The sequence below is a fragment of the Podarcis gaigeae genome (assembly GCF_964106915.1).
Source record: "Podarcis gaigeae genome assembly, chromosome: 10".
Lineage (NCBI taxonomy): Eukaryota > Metazoa > Chordata > Lepidosauria > Squamata > Lacertidae > Podarcis > Podarcis gaigeae.
The window spans coordinates 19046276-19071552 of NC_139686.1; the positions used below are offsets into that span (position 1 = coordinate 19046276).

At 44.0% G+C, this 25277-nt stretch overlaps 1 protein-coding gene across 1 annotated transcript in view; it reads left to right on the forward strand.

Annotated features, from left to right (window-relative positions):
• The window catches only part of SLC6A13 (solute carrier family 6 member 13), a 43482-nt gene that overhangs the window by 1046 nt on the left and 17159 nt on the right, over positions 1-25277 (forward strand). Inside the window, exons 2-6 of the mRNA XM_083700445.1 lie at positions 3959-4248; positions 12080-12214; positions 14974-15114; positions 16266-16350; positions 17926-18058. Coding sequence (XP_083556571.1) covers positions 4029-4248; positions 12080-12214; positions 14974-15114; positions 16266-16350; positions 17926-18058 — 714 coding nt within the window. The 5' untranslated portion in view covers positions 3959-4028. The remainder of the gene's footprint in view (positions 1-3958; positions 4249-12079; positions 12215-14973; positions 15115-16265; positions 16351-17925; positions 18059-25277) is intronic.

Consider the following 25277-nt stretch of genomic DNA (forward strand, 5'->3'; position numbering starts at 1 on the left):
TTCTTCTGGCTTGGCTCCCTGGATGTTGTTGGACTACAACTCCCATCATCCTTGATGATTGGCTAAAGTGGTTGAGAATGGTGGGCACTGTATTCCAGCAACATTGGGGGACCTCAGATTGAAGAACGCACTGCATTATTAAAATTACAGCAGATGTGTCCCTTGTAGTTGTTCATCCTATTCTTAACTGGCTCATTACTCCATCACATGTATGCAGTTTCTATTGAAATAATGCCCAAAATGGCCTTAAAAAGGTGGATTTGCACCAGATCCCTCACGTGCCAGATCTTCCTTGCATTTGGCCTCCCAGCTGGTATCCATTGTGTGTTTTAATAAAAGGGCAATACATGTCCAGATCTGTCAGCAGAATGCAGCATCCTGAGAGTCTCATATTTTTTCCAGGGAAAGAGGCATTTCTGGTTCAGAGGAGGCAGGGGGCAGAACCCAATCACAACAGAGAGTCTGCCTAATTTTCAGAAACTAATGTGTTTGGAGAGATTTACTGGGCTCAGCTACTTTTGCTAGCCTCTAAAGATCTCCTACATCCAGTCTCCGTCCCCTGTGCTGCTTCAGCTTTCCACAAAAGAAAGGCTTTATGCTTAATAGTGACGTACAAATGTGCATGGTTTGTATAATAAAGTCTGATTATGGAACTAGCTTTCCCTATTTCAGAATCCTCCTTATTTAGAACAACCCCCAGAGCAAGACACAGAATGCTTTCATCTGCCTTGTAGCCCCATTCCACTTTTACCACCACATCCAATCACCTATAGCAGCCCTCTCTCAGCCTGAAGCCCCACCACCTGCCGTGTTACCACCTTGATAGTTACTTGGTCTTGGACTCTAATGGCACCAAAGCGCCATTGATTTAAGAAGAACAGCAGACACACTTGGCTGCCAGATCTTTGCCTTGATCAATGAACAATGTTAAAGATTCGTGCGATGTGAGTTATGATGCTACAGAGCATATGCGATGCTCTCTGTCACTGCCTAATTTCTTAGGACTCGCCACATTCCTTTCAGTGATGCACTTGGGATCAGTCAATGCATTAAAGGCAGAGTAGCCAAGATGTTGTGCACTCTAAATCCCACTGTCCCCAACCAGCACAGCCAATGGTCAGGGGTGATGGAAGCTGTAGCTCAAAATGTCTGGAGAACACCATTCTGACCACCCCTGGTCTAAAGCAATGGAGAGGTTTACAAGCTTTCTTCCTTCGGGCTCTGTCTTACAAGAAGGGCCGGGTTTAGGTTTGATGAGGCCCTAAGCTACTGAAGGTAATGGGGCCCTTTATATGTCCAGCTGTCCTTTGTCAACAACAAATTGTTGCTGTTTTTTGTGTTGAATATATGCTATATGGTAATTTATGGATCTAATAGGTATCTAAAGCCATTTGCACATAACAAAATATGTATTTTATCAAATAATTGTTATATTTTGGAAATGTACATCCAGTTTTTTTCTTTAATTTTTTTGGGGGGCCCCAAGAGAGTTGGGCCCTAAGCTATAGCTCATTTAGCTTATAAGTAAATCCAGCACTTCTTTCAAGGGAACACTGCCTACCTGCTACGGAACCACAATCTGTTGCAAGGGGTTTCTGGTACATATTTAGGGTTGTCCACTTCATTTGAATGGGGCAGCGGTCAGACCTGCTGGGTCTCACTGTTGCCCAGCTTAACTGAAAATGTCCTCCAGGACAAGGGTTGGAAACTTGTGCTCGTCTCCCCCCACCCCCCAGATGTTGCTACAGTTCTCATAACCCTTGGCTGTTGGCCATGCCAGCTGAGCCCAATGGGAATTGCAGTCCAGCAACCTCTGCAGGGCCACATGCTTCCCCACCCCTGATCTAGAGCAGGGTTTCCCAAACTTGGACCTCCAGCTATTGTTGGACTACAACTCCCATCATCTCTAGCCAGCAGGACCAGTGGTCAGGGACGATGGGAACTGTAGTCCAAAAACAGCTGGAGACCCAAGTTTGGGGCATCCTGATGTAGAGCAATGTTCTTCAACCTCAGGTCCCCAGATGTTGCTGGAAACAGCTCCCATCATCTCTGACTATTAGCCTAAGCTGGCTGGGAATGATGGGAGTTGTACTCCAAGTGCTATTAAGTATAGAAAGAGAATATGGGAATGAAAATGTATTTCAACACAAGTCATCTTCAACTGTATTGCTTAAATACTGGTAATTTAGCTGGGCCAGAATTTAGGGAGGCAGTTAAGGCTAGTATTCATCTAAAGTCCCTTGGAAGGTGGTGGACTCTCCTTCATTGGAGAGTCTTCCTGCATTGCAGGTGGTTGGACTAGATGACCCTCAGGGACCCTGCCGACTCTACAATTCTATGATTCCATGGTTTGGCTTATTTTAATCAGTGCAGAAAGCCAATATGAAAAAAACCGGAAGGTGCAATTTTAAAAGTAAACAAGCAAACACTACCACTTCCACTTGTCAGGCTCTACCTGGAATCCTCTGTTTAAAAGAATTTAGAAGTTAAATAGTGTCACCACCACTTTTTGCAGTTGGGGGGTTGTTCTTTTTATATATAAAATAAGGGGACAGAATATGTGCCCATGAGAACAAAGCATAGAAGTCTGGGATTTAAAGGTGGATAAATCTCAGAAGACTCCCCACCCCGCTTCAAAGGCATCAGTAAGGTTCACCTCTGGTCTGAAGACTGGTGCTGTCCTCTTAGTTACAGAATGGGTCTGAGCTCTGGAAAAATTGGAGTCTACTGATGTACAGAAATAATGGAGAACCTTGGCCCTCCTAATGAATGATGCTCTTCAACCCCCATCAGCCCTACCAGCATTGGCAATGGTCAGCAATTATGGGAGTTGTAGTTCCATCTGGAGTACATCTGGAATAATAATAATAATAATAATAATAATAATAATAATAATAATAATATATTTATACCCCACCCATTGGGTGGGTTTCCCAAACCAGTCTGGGTGGCTCCCAACAGAATATTAAAAACACGATAAAACATCAAACATTAAAAATTTCCCAAAACAGGGCTGCCTTTAGATGTCTTCTAAAAGTCAGGTAGTTGTTTATTTCCGTGACATCTGATAGGAGGGTGTTCCACAGGATGTGTGCCACTGCCAAGAAGGCCTTCTGCCTGGTTCCCTGTAACTTCACTTCTCTGTGAGGGAACCACCAGAAGGCCCTCGAAGCTGGATCTCAGTGTCCAGGCTGAACGATGGGGATGGAGACGCTCCTTGAGGTATACTGGGCTGAGGCTGTTTAAGGCTTTAAAGGTCAGCACTAATACTTTGAATTGTGCTTGGAAATGTACTGGGAGTCCATGTAGGTCTTTCAGGACCGGTGTCATATGGTCTCAGTGGCCACTCCTAGTCACCAGTCTAGCTGCAGGTTCTCCATTCCTGACACAGATCACAGGAGCATCCAGCTGGTGGTCAGCTATTGTTCAGGTATCCCGGCCCCAGGTTGTGAAGGATATTGCACTGATGCTCCATGGCAAATGTGAATACATTTTCTTGAAGGGGGACCATAGGGCTATTTCTATGGGTCTGGGAGGATGTGATGGGCCAGCGGCAGGAGCAAACATGGCCCAAAACATGTCTGAGCCCAGTGCTTCTAGGTACACTTTCGTAAAAGTAAACAGGACTGCAATATCTCCACTGAATTGTTTTCACAAGTGAAATGAATTAAAATGAAAAGGGGAAGTAAATAAACAAAATACCTGGTGGTGTACAAAACATCGGCGAATGATTACTGAAAGGATACTCTGTGAGGAACCAGAACATTTTGAGATGAATCATTTAAAAATTAAGCTGACACTGTTCTTCTAATCCAAAGTAAATACCTCCTGCCTCAGTAAAGTCTATGGGTACATCTTGTGCACTTGGAATGTCAACATATCCAGCTGTTGTAAGCAAGGAAGCTGTGGTGTGAACTTTTGAGCGTGTCCCTCAGTTTGTCTCTCACTTTTCCTCCAGCTTGAGAATTTGATTGTTGTAAGCATAACAGTGGAGGGGTGAAAGGCGACACTGACCTTTTGAAGGTGGGATGGATTACAGAGTCCCCGGGGCAGTGATCAATGGAGAAATACCTGCACAAGCCTCTGGGGAGAAGAAGAAGAAGAAGAAGAAGCAAGAAGCAAGAGATCAGACACTAGAACGCGACCACTGGAACAACAAAATGGAATACGTGCTCTCTGTAGCAGGAGAAATCATTGGCTTGGGGAACGTCTGGCGGTTCCCTTATCTCTGCTACAAGAATGGTGGTGGTAAGTGCAGCTCTTGCCTAGCAAATTTACACTGCATCTGCTAGATGTCTCAACTGTGTCACTTTCCCATTGATCACAAGAGAACCTGCACACCTGCAGTTGCATACCATGGGGGTGGGGTGGGAGGGAATCAATAATGCCAGCCAAAGCAAGCCAAGTGCCAGCCTTTTTCAGAATACGAATACGAAATGTTTTGCAAATTTATGCCATTTATCTTCACAGCACCCTTATGGGTCAGAGAGAAAGAGGAAATTGCACAAAACCACTTAAGAGTTTCCTCTTCAAACCCCAGTACAAGGTGGGGAGGGGGGGACTTAGGATGCAGCCAGCGACTTCCACAATTTTCTCCCGAAAACTGTTTGTGTCCTTGCGAGCTAAGTGTAAAACCACACACAACATGAGATCTCCCGACATTACTAAAAAGAGTAAATAAATAAATATTCATGCAACTATAAAGGCCTTTGGGGGGGGGCTGAAGCAATGGTGCTGAGGTTCTTGGTGAACTTTTCCTTCCCGTGTCGCTTTCCACTCCCACCTCATCAAAAAAAGAAAAAGGAGGTACTCACAGACCATGCTTAAAGCATGGAAAGCAGAAATAAGCAAACTAACCTCAGCCCCATCCCCACTAATTCCCCTGGCATACCACCCATTGTTCCATCACGCAGCACAAAACCTCCAGATAAAAACCTGGCAAACCAAAGGCCTATATCGCCAACAGACTTCTATAAAAACAATAAACCCTTGTCAACACAAGAAATACAAGACAAACTAGAAGACACCCAAATGCCTTGGTTAACACATCACCAATTACATGCCCTCATAAACAATCCAGTAGTAAAATCAGCAGCAACTAGGCCCCTGACAACCTTCGAAAACCTCCTCCTAACAACAAAGGGACACGACAAAGGAATGGTATCCGCAATATACAAAATGCTACTCCAAAATCCCACGAAACCCCTAGACGTAATAAAAAAAAAAATGGGAGGACAACATAGGCTATGAGATTAACCCCACTTAGTGGACCAGAATGTGGTCTAACCCACCCCTTTAAATCTATATCAATGAAAAGAAAATTACTTACTCTGAAACTTACCTATAGGTGGTACCTAACACCAAGGAAATTAGCGCTAATTCACCCAGGAACCTCACCAAAATGCTGGAGAGGGTGCACCTCCACAGGCACATACCTCCACATGTGGTGGAAATGCCCCCAAATCCAACTATTCTGGAGAACAGCCATACAAGAAATATGTAAAATAACTAAACAAGTATAGTGGTACCTCAGGTTACAGACGCTTCAGGTTACAGACTCCGCTAACCCAGAAATAGTACCTCAGGTTAAGAACTTTACTTCAGGATGAGAACAGAAATCATGTGGCGGCGGCGGCGCAGCGGCAGGAGGCCCCATTAGCTAAAGTGGTACCCCAGGTTAAGAACAGTTTCAGCTTAAGAACGGACCTCCAGAACAAATTAAGTTCTTAACCCAAGGTACCACTTTATTAGAAATCACCCCAGAATTGGCCCTGCTGAACATCTTCCAAGACAATAATGTCCACTCACATCACAAATAACTCATAACCCACCTACTCTCAGCAACCAGAAACCTCATAACCAGACACTGGAGAGACCTGTCAGGAGTAAGCATGGACCAATGGTACCAAACAGTATGGGAAACAGCCCTACTAGAAAAATTAACCAATAAACTGAAACTGACACAGGAACAAAAATAGAAAAAGATGCCTTCACCGTGGTATGGCTCCCCTTTATCACATATACAGCCCAACAAGACAATGACAAGAATCCACCAATAGCATACAAATCAATATGGCTAATCTGATTCAAGAACACCCACCCACCCCACTCACACACAAAAACAAAGTTCACCACAGCCAATCACAAACAAGCAATCACATCCTAGGCCAACCCCAACCTCTCTCACCCCCAAGGGAACACAAGCGAATAGCAAGAGAACCTGCACAAACGACACTGACGCAAAACCCCACACATACCTTACGTAAAAAAGAAACATCGCCTCCCGACCCCCCCCCCACATGGCCCCCTCCACCTCTTACCCCTTTTTCTTCCTAATGTAACCCTAATTTCTCAACAAATGAAACTGACCTATGGAAAATGTAACTTGAAAAAAGAGACATTGTGCATACCTTTGTAAACCAAAAAATCTTTAATAAAAAAGGGGGGAAGGAAAAAAAAAGAGAGAAGCTACAAGCAGAAGCAAAATGGACAAAGTTGAATTCATCCAAGTCCTACTCAGAGTAGACCCACTGAAATTGATGAACCTAAGTTAGTCATCTTTATTTCAGTGGGCCTACTTTGAATAAGGACTAGCTTTGAATATCATCCATACATTCCTTTCCAACCAAAGCTTATGCTGATTAACATTCTATGGCCTTTTCAATGTGTTTGTGGGAGAGGAGTTATTGGTTTGTTTTTGCTCATGTCATGTGCGCAATCTCATGATGCAAGCACGGTGCACGGCATGCGCACATCATGGCGGGATATTGAGGGCTCCCCCTAGCTGGCGCCCCTGTGTCCCAGTCTGCATCTAACAGACTTAACTGTGGCTTCATGGCTTCTTTCCTCACTCATGCTAAAGAAGCGAAAGGGCTGCACCTGTGTGCCCAGAGCTCATTAGTATTTATGAAGCCTGGTTTTGATTGTCCAAACATGGCTACTGGCTTCCTGTCCCTCTATGGATGCTTAATTTACAAAGCGAGTATAGGATGACTGCTTTGTAGTGCTGAAATGGTTGCCGTACTTATTTTCCATGCTTGAATTGATCGGTTTCAGAAGGCACATTCTGCATTCCATGTCCAATTCTCCTACTTCTTTTTGCTCTACGCTGTGTCCGTGTGTCTGTCTCTCTCACTCACAAATATCCATAGAGAACAATTCCTCATGTATCTGAAGTGAATGTGTGTCCACGAAAGCTCATGCCATAACAAATTAGCTAGTCTTTAGGCTTGCTACAGGACTTTTACTGTAAAAACAACAACCATCTGACTAATCTTGACAAGAACTTGGAAAGCCAGGCAGAGTTATTGCTATATTGAGAGAAGAGGGACTAAAAACCTGGCTATAACATTATGGCTCTGTAATAAGGTTACCAGATGTCACTGTTTCCCGGGGACAGTCCCCGGATTTACAAATCAGTCCCCATACAAAATCCATTGAAGTTGAAAAGTGTCTCCAGATTCATCGAAAAGAATCTGGTAGCCTTACAGTCTGTAATGGGTTAGCATCCCAATAATGACCCCCCAAAATAAGGAAGACAGGAATGGCTTTGAAGCACTGGTTCCTCTCTCCTCCTCCCTTCCTCTGCTGAGAGCCCCAGCTAGTCAAATTAGTAGAAATAGTTCCTTGCACGAAGGAAGAAATTATTCTGTGTTCCAACTAAAGGCAGGGCTTTTCCCCTTCCCTAACCCATCTTTTGGAATGAGAGGACAGCCTGACTCCTTTCCACAACATTACAATTTTGCCTCACATGGTGCATAGTCCTAAGATGTAATGAAGAGAGTTGCCAAGGAGATGGCTTCTTTTACTCTGTCCTTAGAGAGCTCTCTCTCTCTCAGACACACACTTGTTTACTTGTGGGTAAGGATGAGGGAGAAATTTGATTCAGGACACATTTAAAGGACAACCTACCTAACCCACACTTTCTGAAATAATGTGCAAACCAAAACACAATAAGAGCCACGTTTCTCCAAATTTTGCCAGGCACATACTAGGATAAAACATGCATAAAATGTATATATTTGTGAAAACAACATATAAGCATGTGCAAGATTAGGGTAAAAATATTTGTTAAAATGTGTATTTTAGGGGAGGTTGCATACAAATGTCTATACTGGAAGAAATTCACACTACAATGCTGACAATTTTTTCATGAAATCTTTTTTTAAAAAAAATTCACAAAGGTGGAGAAATGAATTTAAGATGGGAAAATGAGGTACTGAGAGAAACTGAAATTGACAGATTCTCCCATCTGTCCTTGTGGGGCATTCAAAATGATGTAGGCAAGGGGTGGAGAGACTTGTTATGAGTCTCACAGTGATGTCACAACAAGACACACATGAAACTATCATCCACAAAACAAAATATGTTGGGGCGAGAAAATTAGTTTTCCAGCAACTTGTGTTAAGATGCTTGTGCTAGTAAATTAAATTTCCCCTCACAATGGAAGCATGTACCAGAGGACCCTATATAGGTGGGTTAGTGAGGCCCACCATTCGCTGCCATACCTGCTAAAAAAAGAGCCCATGGTTTTCTTTTTATGTTAAAAAAAAATAAAGTCAAGAGAATGTTTTCATCTCTCTTTATATTAGTACCACTGGTGTGATAAGTTGCAGTTTGGAGATAACAGGTGTTCATCTCAACCAGCTCCACTGAAGTAAAAAGTGCAGTAACTGTCTTAGTAAGATTTTAAATCCGAAGAGTTGTATAATATGAATACAGAAGTCCTTCTCTTCAGTTAAGATAATTTATAGGCTTTTGCAGTATAAGAACCTATTATAATAACGTTTCCTTTAAAAGACTCAACAGGAGTCATCTGCCACAGAGACGCTCTATGCTGTCGTGTGGGTTATGTATGTGTTCTGGAAAAAATTACCTAGAGACGTATTTGGGAATTGTTCTCCTTGTTTTGTTTGATAACTATTTACTTAATCTGACTTTCTGGAAGCTTGTAGAAAAACAGGTTAGAAGGACTTGGTACTTGTAAGAGTTATCGGTGAGTAGATTTATGAACTCTGGTCTGAAATCTTTTGGATTTGCCTTAGAGGCCTACCTAAACCGCTTTCCCACCCTGATAGCATGAAAGGGATTAGCTACTTCCATGCCGGCTTTCCTTTTTGTTTCTCTTTCTGCTTGAGAATTTTGTTTTTGAGGAGGGATTAGAGGGGAGGCTTGTTTTTATTTTTGTGAGGCTGGAATGTTCCTAAACTTGGGTTCACCAACCCTATGCATGTTTACTAAGAAGCTCCAGTGTTACTTCAGGAACAGGCAACATGGTGCACTTCAGATGTTGCTTATCAACTGCGCTAACTCCCATCAACCCCACTATGATGGCCAATGGTCAGGGATGATTTCAATATTTATTTTAAACCATTTTTATACTGCTTAATATATAAAATTTCTCTTGGTGATGCATTCCCTCTAATACCTTGATGGCAAAATCCAAGACACAATATTCCCAGACGCCATCTTCCTGTTTTTTCTCAAGAAAATGTTGGCCATTTTGGATGTCTTGATCTCGTGTGGTTTTGCACCACAATCCTGTCCCCTGAAAAAGAGCTTTTTTTCAGGCATGGTGCTCCAAAATGTGTATTTTGGGGGCACTGCACAAGATCACAGCCTCAGGAAATAATTGTGGTGTGCAATTGTGTGAGATCATGGCATTCAAAATGGCCAACATTCTCTCGCAACAAAAGAAAAACCACGGGGTGTCTTGATTTTTCCAGGACACTTTTGGGGTATGGTGATGTACAACAAATTAAACCAAACCAAAGCAATTATTACAAAAATATACAATGCAACCATCAATACAAATTGGAAATCAATACAATAGTAATAAATATATACTGGTAGCAATACTGTAATTGAATACTGATGATGGATGTTTCTATCCACTCAACCACTCTGAGGAGTTTTCTTTCTTTTTTTTTACAGTCAAGTGGTATATAAATTTTATTAAATAAGTAAGTAGCAAACCTCCCCTTCATATAATGCTGCTTTAAATGTATTGTGTTGAATGTGGCCCTAGTCTCCCTGCGTTCTACCTCCCACTGACACCAGCCACCAACTGAGTGCCACCACTGACACTCAGTTCAAACTTGACATACATGTGGATCTCGCTATTGGTTCCATTCCTTGTTCCTTTAAAATATGACCTGGCATCATGTTTTAATTGGACCCTGGATTTCTCTTCAGCAAGAAAAAGGAATCATCTTTCAGCTGGTGTTCTTGACTAAACTGAAAAGTACATGCCCTTTTAGCACACACAAAAAACAATGAAAAGCATGGAGGATACCAGCTCAGTTTCTGCTGTCAGGCTTAGTAAAGCATCCTCCTTTACTATTGGCTAGGAAGAGAGGAACGCAACCAGAGGAGTGATCTCACCTCCCTCTACCCCCAGGGCCTGAAAGCTCATTGCTTCCATAGCAGGCACAGCCTCCTGCCATGCCAGCTTGGTGTGGACTTCAGTCAAAGGGCAGGGAGCCCAGTCCAGCCTGCTAAGAGCTGGAACCGTTAAAGGGATTTCGGAGCAAATTAAAGTTAATTGTGATTTTCCAGTCAGTTAAATATTGGCTTGATCCTGGAACGAATGGAGGTGTTGAAAGTGGCTAGCAATTAACGCCAAGGAGCAGAGTCTGCATCTGTCCAAACCTGGACACAAAAGGCATTAGAATTGCTTCAATTCCTTCCCTTTTCAGTCAAAATATTAGTCATGGGCTGTATCTACAGTAGTGTTGAGTAGTGCATCCCATCAGTGCAAAAATTTCTGCTTGCTCAATGGGACTTGGCCCGCCTCCCCGTTCATGCCTCCAACCCTCCAGTCTAGATTTGGGGAGGACATGGGGTGGGAAGGAGAGGAGGGGGGAGTTCTGCTGCAGAAATCCTTGTGTTGATGGGATGTGTTAGTTGGATACTGCCCCATATGTCACAAGGGGCCACCAGTTTGAACGTTGCTGAATAGGTTGGTGCTACTGTGATAAGCATCTTTTGACTGCTTTAATGCTGGGCCAGCATCAAATATTAACACCATTTGATATTACATTACAACTACTGAATGCTATCTAATATTAACTATGGTTGCATGTCAGCTGTAAAAAATAACTTGCAAGATATCCTTGCATGGCAGCAGTCGAGCACTGTTGAGTACGGAATACCATGTCGTATCAAGTATCAAACATTATTCTGGTATCAAATAGTGAAGCGAATATTGTATGTAAAATATAGATTTCCAATCCTGAGTAAGTATTTGGCAAAGATAAGAGTATTCCAAAAATATCTTCAATATGTTCAAAGTTTGCAGAGCAAAATATTGTGGAGAATAGTTGGGAGCATATTCATTTGGGCTCTTAAGACTAATGAATTGATAGGCTTGCTTTGTGCAGAGGGTTAAGTTAGACAGTGTTTTTGTTCCACGGCTGACTCTGTGATGTTACTAAACTCATTTTTTTAAAATGCAATTTGTCTGTGATCAAATACAATCAAAGTTGCATTTGTCTCATCCTGATCAAAGGTTTGAACCTTCCTCTGCTAGGAAGTATTCAAAACCTATTTGTTGTTGTCTGAGCTTTCTTTCTCAAAACCATGTTAAACCTGCTCACTGGCCCATTGGGTCAATGTGTCCAAAAGCTCAACATTTTGCTGGCAGAATCCCGGAGAAGTGTATTGCTATTGGCTGGCCCAAACCCAAGGGAAGATCTTCAAGCACCTCTGAGGGCCAAACTACTTCAACTGTGTGGTTAGCAAACATATCTTTTCTAATAATAATAATAATAATAATAATAATAATAATAATAATAATAATAATAAAAATAAAATAATAATAATAATAATAATAATAATAATAATAATAATAATTCAGTTTGGTTTTCTGAATATAACAAATGAACAACAAAAGGATGAATATTTTCATAAATAAATAAATACATAAATACACACATACATAAATAAATAAATAAATAAATAAATACATAAATACATAAATAAATAAATGCCCCTCCCCATTTGGCTCTTTGTCATCACCATAGCTTCCTGTTTTGAAAGCCTGAGCATCTGACACCTCCATGTGTTTCTGAACCTGTAGGTGCCTTCTTCATCCCCTACCTCATCTTCCTTTTCACCTGCGGGATCCCAGTATTCTTCCTGGAGACGGCACTTGGGCAGTACACCAGCCAGGGAGGTGTCACGTCCTGGCGGAGGCTGTGCCCTCTCTTTGAAGGTGAGTTGGGTATGATGGGGCCAGCTTGTTTGCTAGAAAGTCTGTACCACCTTTTGCACTAAAGGAGCTATCTTACATAGGGCATCAATGGGATTTTCTGGGCCCGGTACACTTGCATGTGGATTGGACCCTCCGCCTGGCTTCCAAAAGGGGACACATATTTGCATAACATTTCCATACACTTTGTATCACGTGAAGATCTTTTTGCTCTGTGGCAGGTGGGGTGGAGGGCCCTAGCATAAACCAGAGGCCACACTCAAGTAAATAAGAAGTCTGATGGACAAACAGAATGTGAACAGGTAAATCCTTTGCCTCCCTGCGCACCCACCAGATTCAGCTGGGGGTGTCAGCATTCACATGCAGATGTCAACATTTGCCCAATTTGGGATGTTGGCTGTAGCATTAGCATCAGATCATCGTGCATCAGCACTATTTCGGGTTTTAAACGACTGTGTCTCTTGCAACAGCAGCACCGCTGCTTCTTGAAGCTTGAGAGTGATACCTGTCAGTGGAAAATGCAAATGCCCCTCTCAGTTGTGACAAAGATCACTGTTGTGGAGGCAACAGAGTGTGGCTGAAGTGACCACAGGAATCTCAATTTTTATAAAAGAGGAAAATTAACATGATGCAAAGGGAAAACAGAAGCTCAGGTTGCACATTAGCTGAAAGAAAATGTTAAATGCAGATGTTTACTGATTAAAAGAAAGGATCTACCAGGTTGGGGGAAACTGTATTAATGCAGTGCCATTCAGCATGGGGTGGGTGCTAATCAAAGATCTTCCCTCTTTTTTTGTTTTGCTCTGTAAAATGCATGCTTATGTCTACTTTTGATGTTTTTATGTTTGTTTTAAATCAAAGATTCCCTCACTCTCTTCCGGCTGGGGTAAGGTCTGTTGGGAATCTGAGATGAGATCCCCACACAGCGGAAGTTGCCTCCATATCCAGTCACCACACAGAGGCAGCTTAGAGCCCCAAATAGTCTACTGCTGCAGAAGATAAAGCTTCAGTAATACAGTTCTGGATGCTGAGAAATATATATACAGGATGTAGCATATACAGCTACAGACACATACAAGTACAAAGCATATCTGTTGCTCCAGCAATTCAAGACGTAATGCCGACTCCCTTCACAAGACTGACCCGGACACACAACACACCCTGGCACAGATGAGCTGGCATGCATCAATCCTTACATAGGTGACCCTGGGCCATTGCCATAGCAACGGGCTTGGCTGGCCTTGCACCTCTGGCCTTTTCTAATATATAGAGTGATTTGTGCTCATGTAGGAAATTAACACCTTCCTCATGCCCAGTTCCTCCAACAAGGGATGCCGTGCCAAAATCAAGACATAAGGCACACTTCGGAACTAGTGTAAAGTAACAGAGAAAAGGGGAAGCCTCTACTTGTTTTCCTGTAGAATTGTAAGATTCTGGAATATATGACACCTAGGAAATGTACAGTGCATAAACAGTTGCAGGAAAAATTTAAAAAGTAAGTGGAAATTAAACCAAGACATTGTGAATGAAAGGAACACCCTGAATGGTGAATGGAGCACCTGAGAAAATGGGAAAGAAAAGTTGATGTATCCTGCAATGAGAATGCATGCCCTATGGGGATTTTATGAAAATTATGGATTAGGGCAGGCGTCTCCGATCAGCCTCAGCCAGCATGGCAAATAGCCTGTTCTGAATCCCCTATCCTTCAGATTCAGTGGATGACACCCACTCTTCCAAGTTCTAGTATAATGGAGCACTTCACTTTCTGATCAGATGTTTGCATGATTTTAAGGTTACTCAAAATCTGGATCAAATGGAAAGTTGAGGCTAAAAGGTTCCTGGGTAATTAGGGACTCTTGATTTATTTCTGCTTCATTCCAGGACAAATTACTGTGTTAATCACAGCCTGGCAGTTAGCTCAGGTAGGTAGAAGTGGATGGAGTTCATTGTTCGCTGTAACATCGTAAGCAAAGGGCTGCTGGAATTTCTTGCCCATGTCAACAAAGGCAGTTGTTTCAATGCAATCAACAACTGATAGCCAGCTGACTTTAGCAAAGGGAACTTCAAGTCCTGGGGGCCAAGTATAGTCCTCCAGAGGATTTAATTTGTCCCTCAGCCCTCTCCTCAGGCCACACACCACCCCAAGGGGCCATATACTCCTTTGCCTGGCTGGAATGAACCCTTGAACCCTTTGTTTGCATGGAAGGAGAATGGAGAGGGGTGTTATATGGAGCGTAAGTGAGTGCGCTTGTGTTTGTGTATAGAAACCACTGACTTTTAAAACTTGCTTGCCCACCACTGGGATGCAACCCAGGGCAGATCTACTATGAAATTTAAGAATCTTAAGTTTCAGAGCCTTTAACCCCAGAGGGGCCCCAGAAATGTATATAACATTTCCCTATTTCTCACCCCCTCCCAAGAACTTGAAAACTACAAGGCATGGGGAATATTTATTTACTGTGGTGACTTTGACATGTGAGATAATCCAGTATAGCAATTTTAATCAAGATCTGAGATGTCGTAGTTATTATTATTATTATTAAAATAATTGTGGGGATCTGTCGTGGAACAACCCCACTGAAGAAGATAACCGAGTGGTTACCGAGACCTCGTTGCTGGTTGCAAAGGGGGGCCCATAACAGTTCGAGCTTCAGGGCACCCCCAATGTAGGTGCAACCCTGAAAAAACAAAACCACCCTGGCTTTATTACTCCAATTAATTTTCTTAAAATCCCCTCCCTGTTTCTTTTGTTCACTCTGCAGGAATTGGTTATGCTTCCCAGGTGATTGTTGTACTACTTAATTTCTATTACATTATTGTTCTGGCCTGGGCCTTGTTTTACCTCTTCAGCTCATTCACCATAGACCTTCCATGGGGCAGCTGTGATCATGAGTGGAACACAGGTAATCTGGAATCCCTCCCTTGCTGTTCTGCAAGATGCTTTGTATTACTTTGTACCGATTCCACCCCCACCCCCCACCCCGGCTAGCAATAACCATCTACAGTACTTCATTTCCCATCGTGGCTTCAACCCTTTGGAACTCCCTGTCCAGGGAGATCCACATGGCCACGTTCTCACTCTTCTGCCCCTCCCTCCCTGTGGGAGGCCAACCCAGCATATGCCCTCCTTGTGCACTAAACACAAACAAACTTCTACCCACTTTTGACAAGGCAGTGCAGGCTGCCTTGTCTTGCCTTCTCTCCATTACATATGGATATGGATATTATTGCAGATGACGGGCTGAAATTTAGCCCTAGCCCCACACAGGATTGGTATCGTGGGGGGGGGGGGGAAGAGGGGAAACCACCTTTGAACTAGCTGTAGTCCTGAGCTGTTAAGTCCTGAACTTCATGGGCTCTGAAAGAAGAAGAAGAAGAGTTTGGATTTGATATTCCGCTTGATCACTACCCGAAGGAGTCTCAAAGCGGCTAACATTCTCCTTTCCCTTCCTCCCCCACAACAAACACTCTGTGAAGTGAATGGGGCTGAGAGACTTCAAAGAAGTGTGACTAGCCCAAGGTCACCCAGCAACTGCATGTGGAAGAGTGGAGACGCGAACCCGGTTCCCCAGATTACGAGTCTACCGCTCTTAACCACTACACCACACTGGTGTAGTGGCCAGTCAATCAAGAGTAGCCAATCTTGTCTAGGAAAGAACATGCCTCATCCTTTTCATAAATATATAGGCTTGGATGCCCAGTCACACTCATGAACAGCTATCTCAATCAGGTTTGGCGCCAAACTTTGAGGTCAGTGGGTTCGGCATGATGCTGGTGTTGAGCACCTCACCACGTGCTCACCATCCTCATCGCTTTCCAGAAGTGCTTCAATGGTAGATGGGCCCCACTTTTCTGGACACTGATCCCAGACCTGCTCTCTGTAGGATCCTAGCCTCATGTGACACAGACACTTTCTTTCCTGAGCATCCTATTGAGTTCTGCAGTTTTATTCCTGGTCCCCCCCTTTTTTAGGAAAGTGTATTAGTTGCATTTTGTGGAGATGTCTTCCAATTGTATGTTTTCACAGTTTCTGTCACTTGGGCCTGTCTTACAGAGAACTGTGTGGAATTCCAGAAGACAAACACTTCGCTAAATGTGTCGGCCGAAAATGCCACCTCTCCTGTCATCGAGTTTTGGGAGTAAGTGAAGATTCCTCCATTTTCAGGTTCGGTTTCCGCAGCTATGACCAACCACCAGCCACAGGAGGGTTCTTCTGTTGGGCGTGCAAAGTCTACAGATCTCAATAGCTTGCATTGCTAACTGAGAAAAGCATGAACTGTGGGAATGGAATCTTGGTCTCTGAGCACCTTAACTCTTAATTTGTGATTTAAATCAGTTAAGTTCTTCACAAAGCGGAACGTAAATCTGGCCTTGGGTTTCTTGTCTATTCCTCATCTTTTGCATATTTTTAAAATGAACTATGCAAATTTCAATGCATACCTTACCTGTAGGATGAATATGCTCTTAACGTAAGGTCCACCCATCCGGTATCTTGTGGCAGCTGCTGTCTGCACCTTTGTAGCTACCCAACAATGAACCCCCTCCTCCTGATTCCAGGCACAAAAGCAATAATGGTTGTTTGCTGCCTTCTCAAAGATTGATTGTACAAATACATAAATATAGATTTGCATATAAAATGGAAGAAGCAGTAAAGGAGGTGGCAGGAGTGGGCTGCCACTGGAAACGACTCAGGAGCACATAATGAATGCTCCAGCACAGTGAGCACATGGCACCTGCCTGGTTTCAGAAGCAGTGCAGGAGTGGCACTTTTTCGTGATCTAATCCTGTCTTTCCTCCACACATGCATTTACACCTCTGCACTCCTTTACCAGAGAGGACAATTAGGTCATTTCCATAGAAACCGCCATTGCGTCTTCCTTTCTGAAATCAACTCTCTGCGTCAAATACTTGGATGTTATTCAAACGCCCAACACAAAAACCCACAAAGAAGCACTGTAAGAGTGCGGCTTCTTTGGCGAGAAAATTTGTTTCAACGCATCATGACATCAGATGTTTGTCAGGTTCATGGCCCTGCCCATCTGTCAAAATTGACCTGTGGGGTGGCAGGAGATAAAGTTCTGGGCCACCGGGCCAGAACTGTCCCCCCTCACTCCTGCCTTTCATCAGCAAACAAAGAGCTATCACGTAAATGTGCCCTTGTTTTGAAGCATATTACAATGAATTCCTTAATGGATGCACAAAGAGGGAACTGCTCTATTTATTTCCTTGCTGTCACCTGCAGCAGTGCCAAGTCAGAATTGACCAGGGCTCCAAACCAGTCGGAAAGGGGCAGAGCATGTACTGGGCATGCAGCTGTGCTCTAGGTTCACCCCCTCCTCAGAAACTCTGATGATCAGTGTGGGGACTTGCCAGAATAGGTTAAGTTTCTGTAAGTTTGCAGGCTACCAAAACACCAGGTTGGGGTTCCATAATCCAGTGGGGAATATTTTGACTTGGGCGACAAAATAACTTGACTGGCCTTGAGTATTGCTCTTCATTTTGACCTGGCAGGTGTGGAGTGTGAGGCGATTTGCTTCAGGCTGCAACATGGCTTGGAGTGGCCCAGCTCCTCCTGAGGTTCCCATGGCAACCCTCCATGACATTGCGAGGGGGCACCATGTGCAAAACAGTGTATTCTGGGGGAAGTGGCCAGGCTGGGAGATGTTACAAAGTGTACCAAGAAGAAATCAAGCCAGGCTCTGTTTCTTCCGCAGGAGGAGAGTACTCAACATTTCTGACGGCATAGAGCACATGGGAGGTGTGCGGTGGGAACTGGCTCTCTGTCTCCTGCTGGCCTGGATCATCTGCTACTTCTGCATCTGGAAAGGAGTCAAGTCCACAGGCAAGGTGGGCATATTTTATTTCTCTCTCTCGCTTCCCTCCATCACAATACAAACTACTTGTAGCCCTCTGCAGCTGATGGGCTTAACAACATGTTACAGTACATTAGTTGCGTGGCTATTAGCCACATCAGGGAATTTAAATACACCACCCAGGAGAGGGTGGCATCAATTATACATGTGCAGGATGCCAAGTTATGGAAAGATTGCCACTTGTACAGTGGTACCTCGGGTTACAGACGCTTCAGGTTACAGATGCTTCAGGTTACAGACTCTGCTAACCCAGAAATAGTACCTCAGGTTAAGAACTTTGCTTCAGGATGAGAACAGAAATCATGCGGTGGCAGTGGGAGGCCCCATTAGCTAAAATGGTGCTTCAGGTTAAGAACAGTTTCAGGTTAAGAACGGATCTCCAGAACGAATTAAGTTCTTAACCCAAGGTACCACTGTAACTATTTTTCCTGTGTGAGTGACAGGCAGAAATTCAACTTGGGCAGCTTTTCCTAGAAGGCAAACATAAGAACAGCAGACGAGCCTGCTGGGTCAAGCCAATGGCCTATATAGTCCAGCCTCCTCTTCTCGCAGTGGCCAACTAGATCCTGCAAGCAGAACCTGAGCACAACAGCACTCTTCTTGCCTGTGACTCCCAGCAACTACTATTCAGAGGCATACTGTGTCAGGCAGTGGAGGTGGAACACAGCCATTGAAGCTGGTTGCCGCTGGTAGCCTTGTCCTCCATGAATTTGTCCAGTCTTCTTTTGAAGATATAAAGATGGTGGGAAGCAGGAGGCAACGCCTGAACTGATTTGGCTGCTGAACAAAGCCAGCAATTAAAAGGCATGGAGCTTATCTCAGCAAAAAGTGGTGCTAACTGGGTCCTTGGGGGGGGGGCTCTTTAGGATGTTTCCCATCCCCTGTGGAAGTCTATCATGCAACATTCACATGCAAGGGGAAGCTATGCCATCTCTTTCATTAGACAGAGGCCATTGGGGTGGGAGCCCATGCACAACCCTGCTACTCATGCATTTAGTATCATACTTATTTTGCCCCAAGAAAGTGCTTTATGCTCTGCAGGGGAAAACATGCAGGGACCTCACAATGACCTCAGTGTTTTGCAGCCTTAGGAAAAGCCTAGTCTCTGCTGGTTTCCTGTGTCTCCATGTATGCAGTAATGGTTGTGTGTAGTACTGGACTATGGCAGGCCATCATAGGTGCTCAAAATAGGAGGATGTTGCCAAAAACCAACATGGAAAAGGCTGCCCCCTCCCTGGTGTGTACTATGCGTTAAGGTGATTATGAGTTGGCCTCTCAACCGTTCCATCTCGTCTGCCTCCATCTCGGTTTTCACAATATGTCGCTGTCATTTGGCTGTGCTCATTAGTGTGTTTTTAATACACTCCCCTGAGCCATTCCCAGCCAGCTTTCTGTTTTCACTTCCATCTGTTCTTAAACGTCAAAATCATGAGGAGACCGTCTTTTCCCGATAAGGTGCAAACCACAGCGTGGTTATTAGGCCAGATGGAACAAAAACACATGCGTGGCAAAGGTCTCCATATTATTTTCCTCCGCTGCAAAATGAAATGAGAGTCTGCCTTGAGCCATGACACTGTGATGAGAGACAGAGCCTTATCAGCAGGTTTCTGCCAAGTTCCCCGCTGCCGCAACACCCCCAATAATGAAATGGAGATTTGTTTGTTTGTTTATTTGTTTGTTAAATGTATATCCTGTCCTTCCTCCCAGGGGGACAAACAACAGCTGACGAAACACTAAAGACACCTTAAAAACAATTCCAATGCAGACACAGACTGTGAACGTTCTCTGCTTGAAAGTCTTGTTGGCAGATGAGAGTCTTCATGAGGCACCTTCAGGAGAGGGTATTCCAAAGGGTAGGGGGGTCAAAACACTAAAGGCCTGATTCTCATATTGTGTGGAAACAGTGCTTTTTTCCTGGCGCTATTGAATGGTACGCAGTGCCGGCACCTCCCCCCCTTCAAATCTTGAAATAAGGTAAATAGAGGACGGGGAGAGCAAGCTGGCAACCGCTCTCTCTCTCCCCAGACGTGCCACTATGGCGCTGCCTTGCTGTGCTGCAAGCGGACAGGCTAGTGTGAGCCCCTCTTCCCTTCTGTGTTTGGTTGCTCTTTTCAGAAGGAGAAGGGGGAAGGTGGGATGCTGGGTGGGTGTGAAGAGCAGATGGGGCAAGGTGGGGGGGGTAGGTTGAAGAACGGGGAGGGGGCATGCAAAATGGGGCTTTAATTAATTGGGAGGGAACAGGAGACAGTGTGTGTGTTAGACAAAATGGGGCTGGGGAAGAGGACCATGGTGAGCACCTTTGTTTTCTAGAAAGAAAGCACTGTGTGGAACAGATCTCAAATGGAGTGGGAAGAGTGTTCCAGAAGGGCGTTGGAGGGCTGCCATGTGTGTGCTGTGTGCTCTACCTTGTTGCTCTTTGGGCATGGTAGATGCTGCTGCTCCGTCTCCAGACAGAGTCAGCTGCCAGGCTGGATGCCTTCTGTACATGGAACCAGGGAGGAGATGCCATCTTGTGTTTTGCCTCAGGCAGCAAAATGTATTGGGCTGGCCCTGCTTGGAATGTAGAAAAAAAAGACCAAACATGCTGATGGATAACTGATGTAGTGGGAAAAAAACCCATGTCTTGTGAAGCATATGCTATGTGAAAGCAAAGCTGGCATGCGACACAGAAACTCCGAAGAGAAGATCTAAGAATGGAAACTGTGAAAATGTGAAGTCTTCGGCACACATTCCCTGAATGGAGAGAGGCTATTTACATTTTGCCCAGAGAACTTTGCTATGGGGAGGTATGAAGTTATTTAATAAGTAAAATAAGCAACTCTTAGTAACGAAAAAGTAACTCATAACTAACTAGAACAGATATGGCCCTCCTAGATGTTGTCGGATTATAACTCCCTTCAAGTCAGGCCAGATTAGCCCAATGGTCAGGGATGATGGAAGTTGTAGTCCCACAACTTTTAATGGGCCACCAGTCCCACAGCCTTCTATATGCAACGCCACAATATGCTCTGGACTGAGCTATGGCTCTTCCCTATTCAGGAAAACCGAAACAGCAATAATCAATTTACCATTCAATGATTAAATTGTCTACAATTCCATTTTGCTCCACATTCCTTCCCACTGCTAACATTTGTTGTCCAATTTCTCCTTAACATTTCAGCTGTCTTGTTTCATTCTTGGGAGGTATCTCTGCGTTCATATTTTATGTCAATATAATAGAGTGCAAATGGATCTCCTTGTCTGGAATAATCTGGAAATAATCTAGGAATATCTCTTAAATTTCGGCTCATTAAGATAAACACAAAATTGAGCTCCAAATGACCAAAAACAACCCTGGCTTGGCTTCTTTCCCAACACATGCTGTGCTCCTGTTGTGTGAGGAAATGAACATGATGAAAGTGTTCTCTTACAGCTTTGGAAGGCCCAAGAGGTCAAGGAAGGATTAAGGTAGGACAGGAAAAACACCCTTTCTAAAGCCATGTACACAGGTGCTTATTCTGTGATCCCTGTAGCCCACTTTCTTTGGGAAACATTGGTCTGTGTTATGACTACCCCTCTGTAGCTGATTCACAACCAGTGGCTATGGTTTTGAGGCCAGTGCTACACAAAAGTGGTGATCCATGAACCAGCGCTGGTTCACAAGCCATCTGCTGCCCGCCTGCACTGGACTCCACCACAGCCAAGGTTGAGTGGGATGCTTGAGGGACCAAATACAGTACCAGTCCTTGGCATATTGGGGCAGGGTAAATTGCTGGTCCACTGCATTGTTTGAGAAACCCAGATGTGAGCACCTGGTTGTGATAGGAATATTCTGGGAGCGGAATTTGTGAGAGGAAGTCAGCAGCTATGGGGGAGTTGCGGTTAAGGAGATGTTGGTAGTGTTCTTTCCAGCACAGTGCAATAGCTTCTTTATCTTTCAGAAGTGTGGTACCATCTGCTGAGCGTAGGGGGCATATGCCATAATTTATTGGATCATAGATGGTCTTTGTGGCTTTAAAGAAACTCCGTGCATCATGAGTGTCGAAGACAGGTGAACTAATATCAGTGTACTGGATGAAGCAAAGATCACCAGTGTTGAAGCAATTCAACATCAACTTCGTTGGACTGGTCATGTTGTGCGGATGCCTGACTATCGTCTTCCAAAGCAGCTACTCTATTCTGAACTTAAAAATGGAAAGCGTGGTGCTGGTGGTCAACAAAAGAGGTTTAAAGACTGTCTCAACGCAAATCTTAAAAAAGTAGTATAAACACTGACAACTGGGAAACACTGGCCTGCGAGCGCTCCAATTGGAGAACAGCCTTGACCAAACGTGTCATGGACTTTGAAGACACTCAAACTCAGGACACAAGGGAGAAATGTGCTAAGAGGAAGGCACGCTTGGCAAATCTACACCGTAATCAACTCCAGCCCATGAACCAATGTCCCCACTGTGGAAGGACGTGTGGGTCCAGAACTGGCCTCCACAGTCACTTAGGGACTCCCTGTTAAAACTATGTTTATGGAAGACAATCTTACTTGGCTACGAGTGATCACCAAAGAAAAGAAGATTATGGAAGCAAAAGTGCTGGCCTTTTCCATGAATGCTTCCTGTATTTTTAGTTTGGATTTGTAAGAGCCAAACTAGATGTGATGCAGCAGCTGCATGATTCATGGAGGATAAGTCTGTTAATGTCTGTTAGTCATGACAAGTGGGACTGGACCTGCAACATTAATGTTGCAGTACAGAGTGCTCCTGCTGTTCAGGGTTCAAGCCAATAAGTTATGCCATCTTCTAAGGGATGCTTTTATTTCCCGTGGCTGATGGCTGTCTGGTTCTCTCCCCTACAACTAGCATTCCATGCATACACGTGCTCAGTCCTCATTGGGTGGTCTCTGCAGTTTCCTCAGACCTCCTGACACCTCCCTCTTGTCCATGGAGGATGCTGTTTGGGGTACATAAGGACCAGCACTCAGAGGATCACGTTCAGTATTAGTGTACATGACAGCTATATGCAGCCTGCAGGATTCAGAGACACCTCTGAAATTACCAGTTGCTGAGGAAAGACAGGAGCAGGCTATTGCCTTTAGCTTTGCAAGCCCAGTCTATTTGCATCCCCCTTGTTGCTTTTAAGTCTTTTAAAAGAGTTGGGAGTTCTGATAATGGAGCTCCCACGTAAGGATAAGTATATCTGTCAGTTTTGGTTTCTCTCATTTCAAATTTTCCAGTCTTCAGTTCTCCATATTTCCACATCACTTTGCATTTTCATTTAAAAGTCATTGTGAGAATTCAACACTGTATTCGTCCTAATATAGACATGGTTTTTATGCAATTTCGCCTAATAACACACATTTCTGCAAAACATTTTCCCTTGATATAATGAGGTTATTTCATGAATATGCACAACTTACCCTAATATTTGCATTTTTGTACACATAACTTGGATGGTGAACTGCAAATAGAGGCTGAAGGCCCAGCAAGCCGGGAATTTACCTTTGCCCTTAACACGGGGCCAAGCGCCGCTATTGGTCAGCTGGTCCCACGCCCAGGGTGACACACTCTAATTCCTGTCACCATTGGCCAATTTGGTGGCAGGAGGATGATCTGGCCTGCAATAAGCTGGTTCACAGAGGAGGCCTGGGGGCCGCCCACAAAACTGCCTGCCTGAGAAGGGGCGAATGGACTTCTCCCACATCCCATGCCACTTTTTTAAAAAAATGCTCTAAGTGGCTGTCTTAGGCCAGAGACAGATATTAGTGTTTTGGAGAGGTGCCATCATTGCCTGCGATGTGACTGCTGGCTTTTTCCATTCCACCGGAGCAGGAGCTTCATGCTCTGAGCAGATGCATAAATTGTCAGTGCTACAGGAAACACAAAAGTTGATATTTTGTCCCCTTCAATGGCATGGGTGGAATAATTTGGCACTGATGATGCATGGACCAGATCCAAACAAAACCCTATCTGTTATAAAACAACGTGAGTCAAAGCACAATGTCTTTGATCGCAGTTGGCTTTTTCATAGTCAAGTCAGTGTGAACAGTGCTCTAAAAATGCCAGGGCGGGGGGGGGGGGGAAGGGAGGTCACAACTAAGCCGAACATCTGCTATCGTTTCATTGAACCAACAATGGTTGGATTTGGGCCAGTCATTTACACCGGAGCAAATATTTTGCTGTTTTCAGGCACACAATCCCATCACAAATTCTTGTAGGAGTTGGGAAAAGGCTTTGTCATTGCAGGTGTGTGCCTGTCTGGTGCTCAGATGGGATTTGAGAGGTGCAGAGTCTGGGAATTGATGGAAACCATGCATGAGTTCACAAACGCAGACCCTGCAAGTGTCCCTATTTTCCAGGGATGCCCCTGATTTAGAGAGTTGGAGGGTATGGAGTTATCTGACCCTCGAGCCATCTGAAGACAATCCTGTATAGGGAAGTTTTTAAAAATGTTTTATTATGTTTCTATATACCTTAGAAGCTGCCCAGAGTAGCTGGAGCAACCCAGTAAGATGTGTGGGATATAAATAGTAAAATTATTATCATGGAATGGGATGTCCCTATTTCCATCAGAGAAATGTTAGAGGGTATGCGTAACATGGAGGAACAAGGTGTTTGTCCATGGTTTGGGGGGAACCAGTTCCATAGGAGCAGTGAGCAAGTCCCTTTTGCCATGAGGAAAATTCATAATGAATAATTGGACTGGGAATGAATGGTTCTGAGCATATGTATGCAACATCTATAACAGTTTTATTCATGCTTTTGATCCCCCTGGCTCCCCCTCAAAGAATCTAGTGAACTGTAGTTTGATGAGAGCGCTGACTCTCTCTGTTGGGTAGCCCAAGAGTGCAAGCACACACACACACACACACACACACACACACACACACCAAATTTGGGGAAGAAAAAATGACTAGGACACTAGTGTGGGTATACCTTCCATGTAGGCAACTAGGTTTCAAAGGATGGGCATGTTTCAGCTCACATATTGTTTTGGAAAGTGACTTCACCTTTAAAATGCAAAACTGAAACAAATTTCTTTCCCCAACCCTAAATCTCAGTGAATTTGACTTCCACATGCCTTCATTATTATGTTTTAATAAGGAGACCAGGAGGAGAATACTTGTGTGAAAGCAATTTTTGTTGTTGTATTCTACTGGGTGAGAGCATTAATGTGTCCTGCCTTGGGCTTTGGGGAGAAAGGTTCAGCTTAAGAGGGATTTA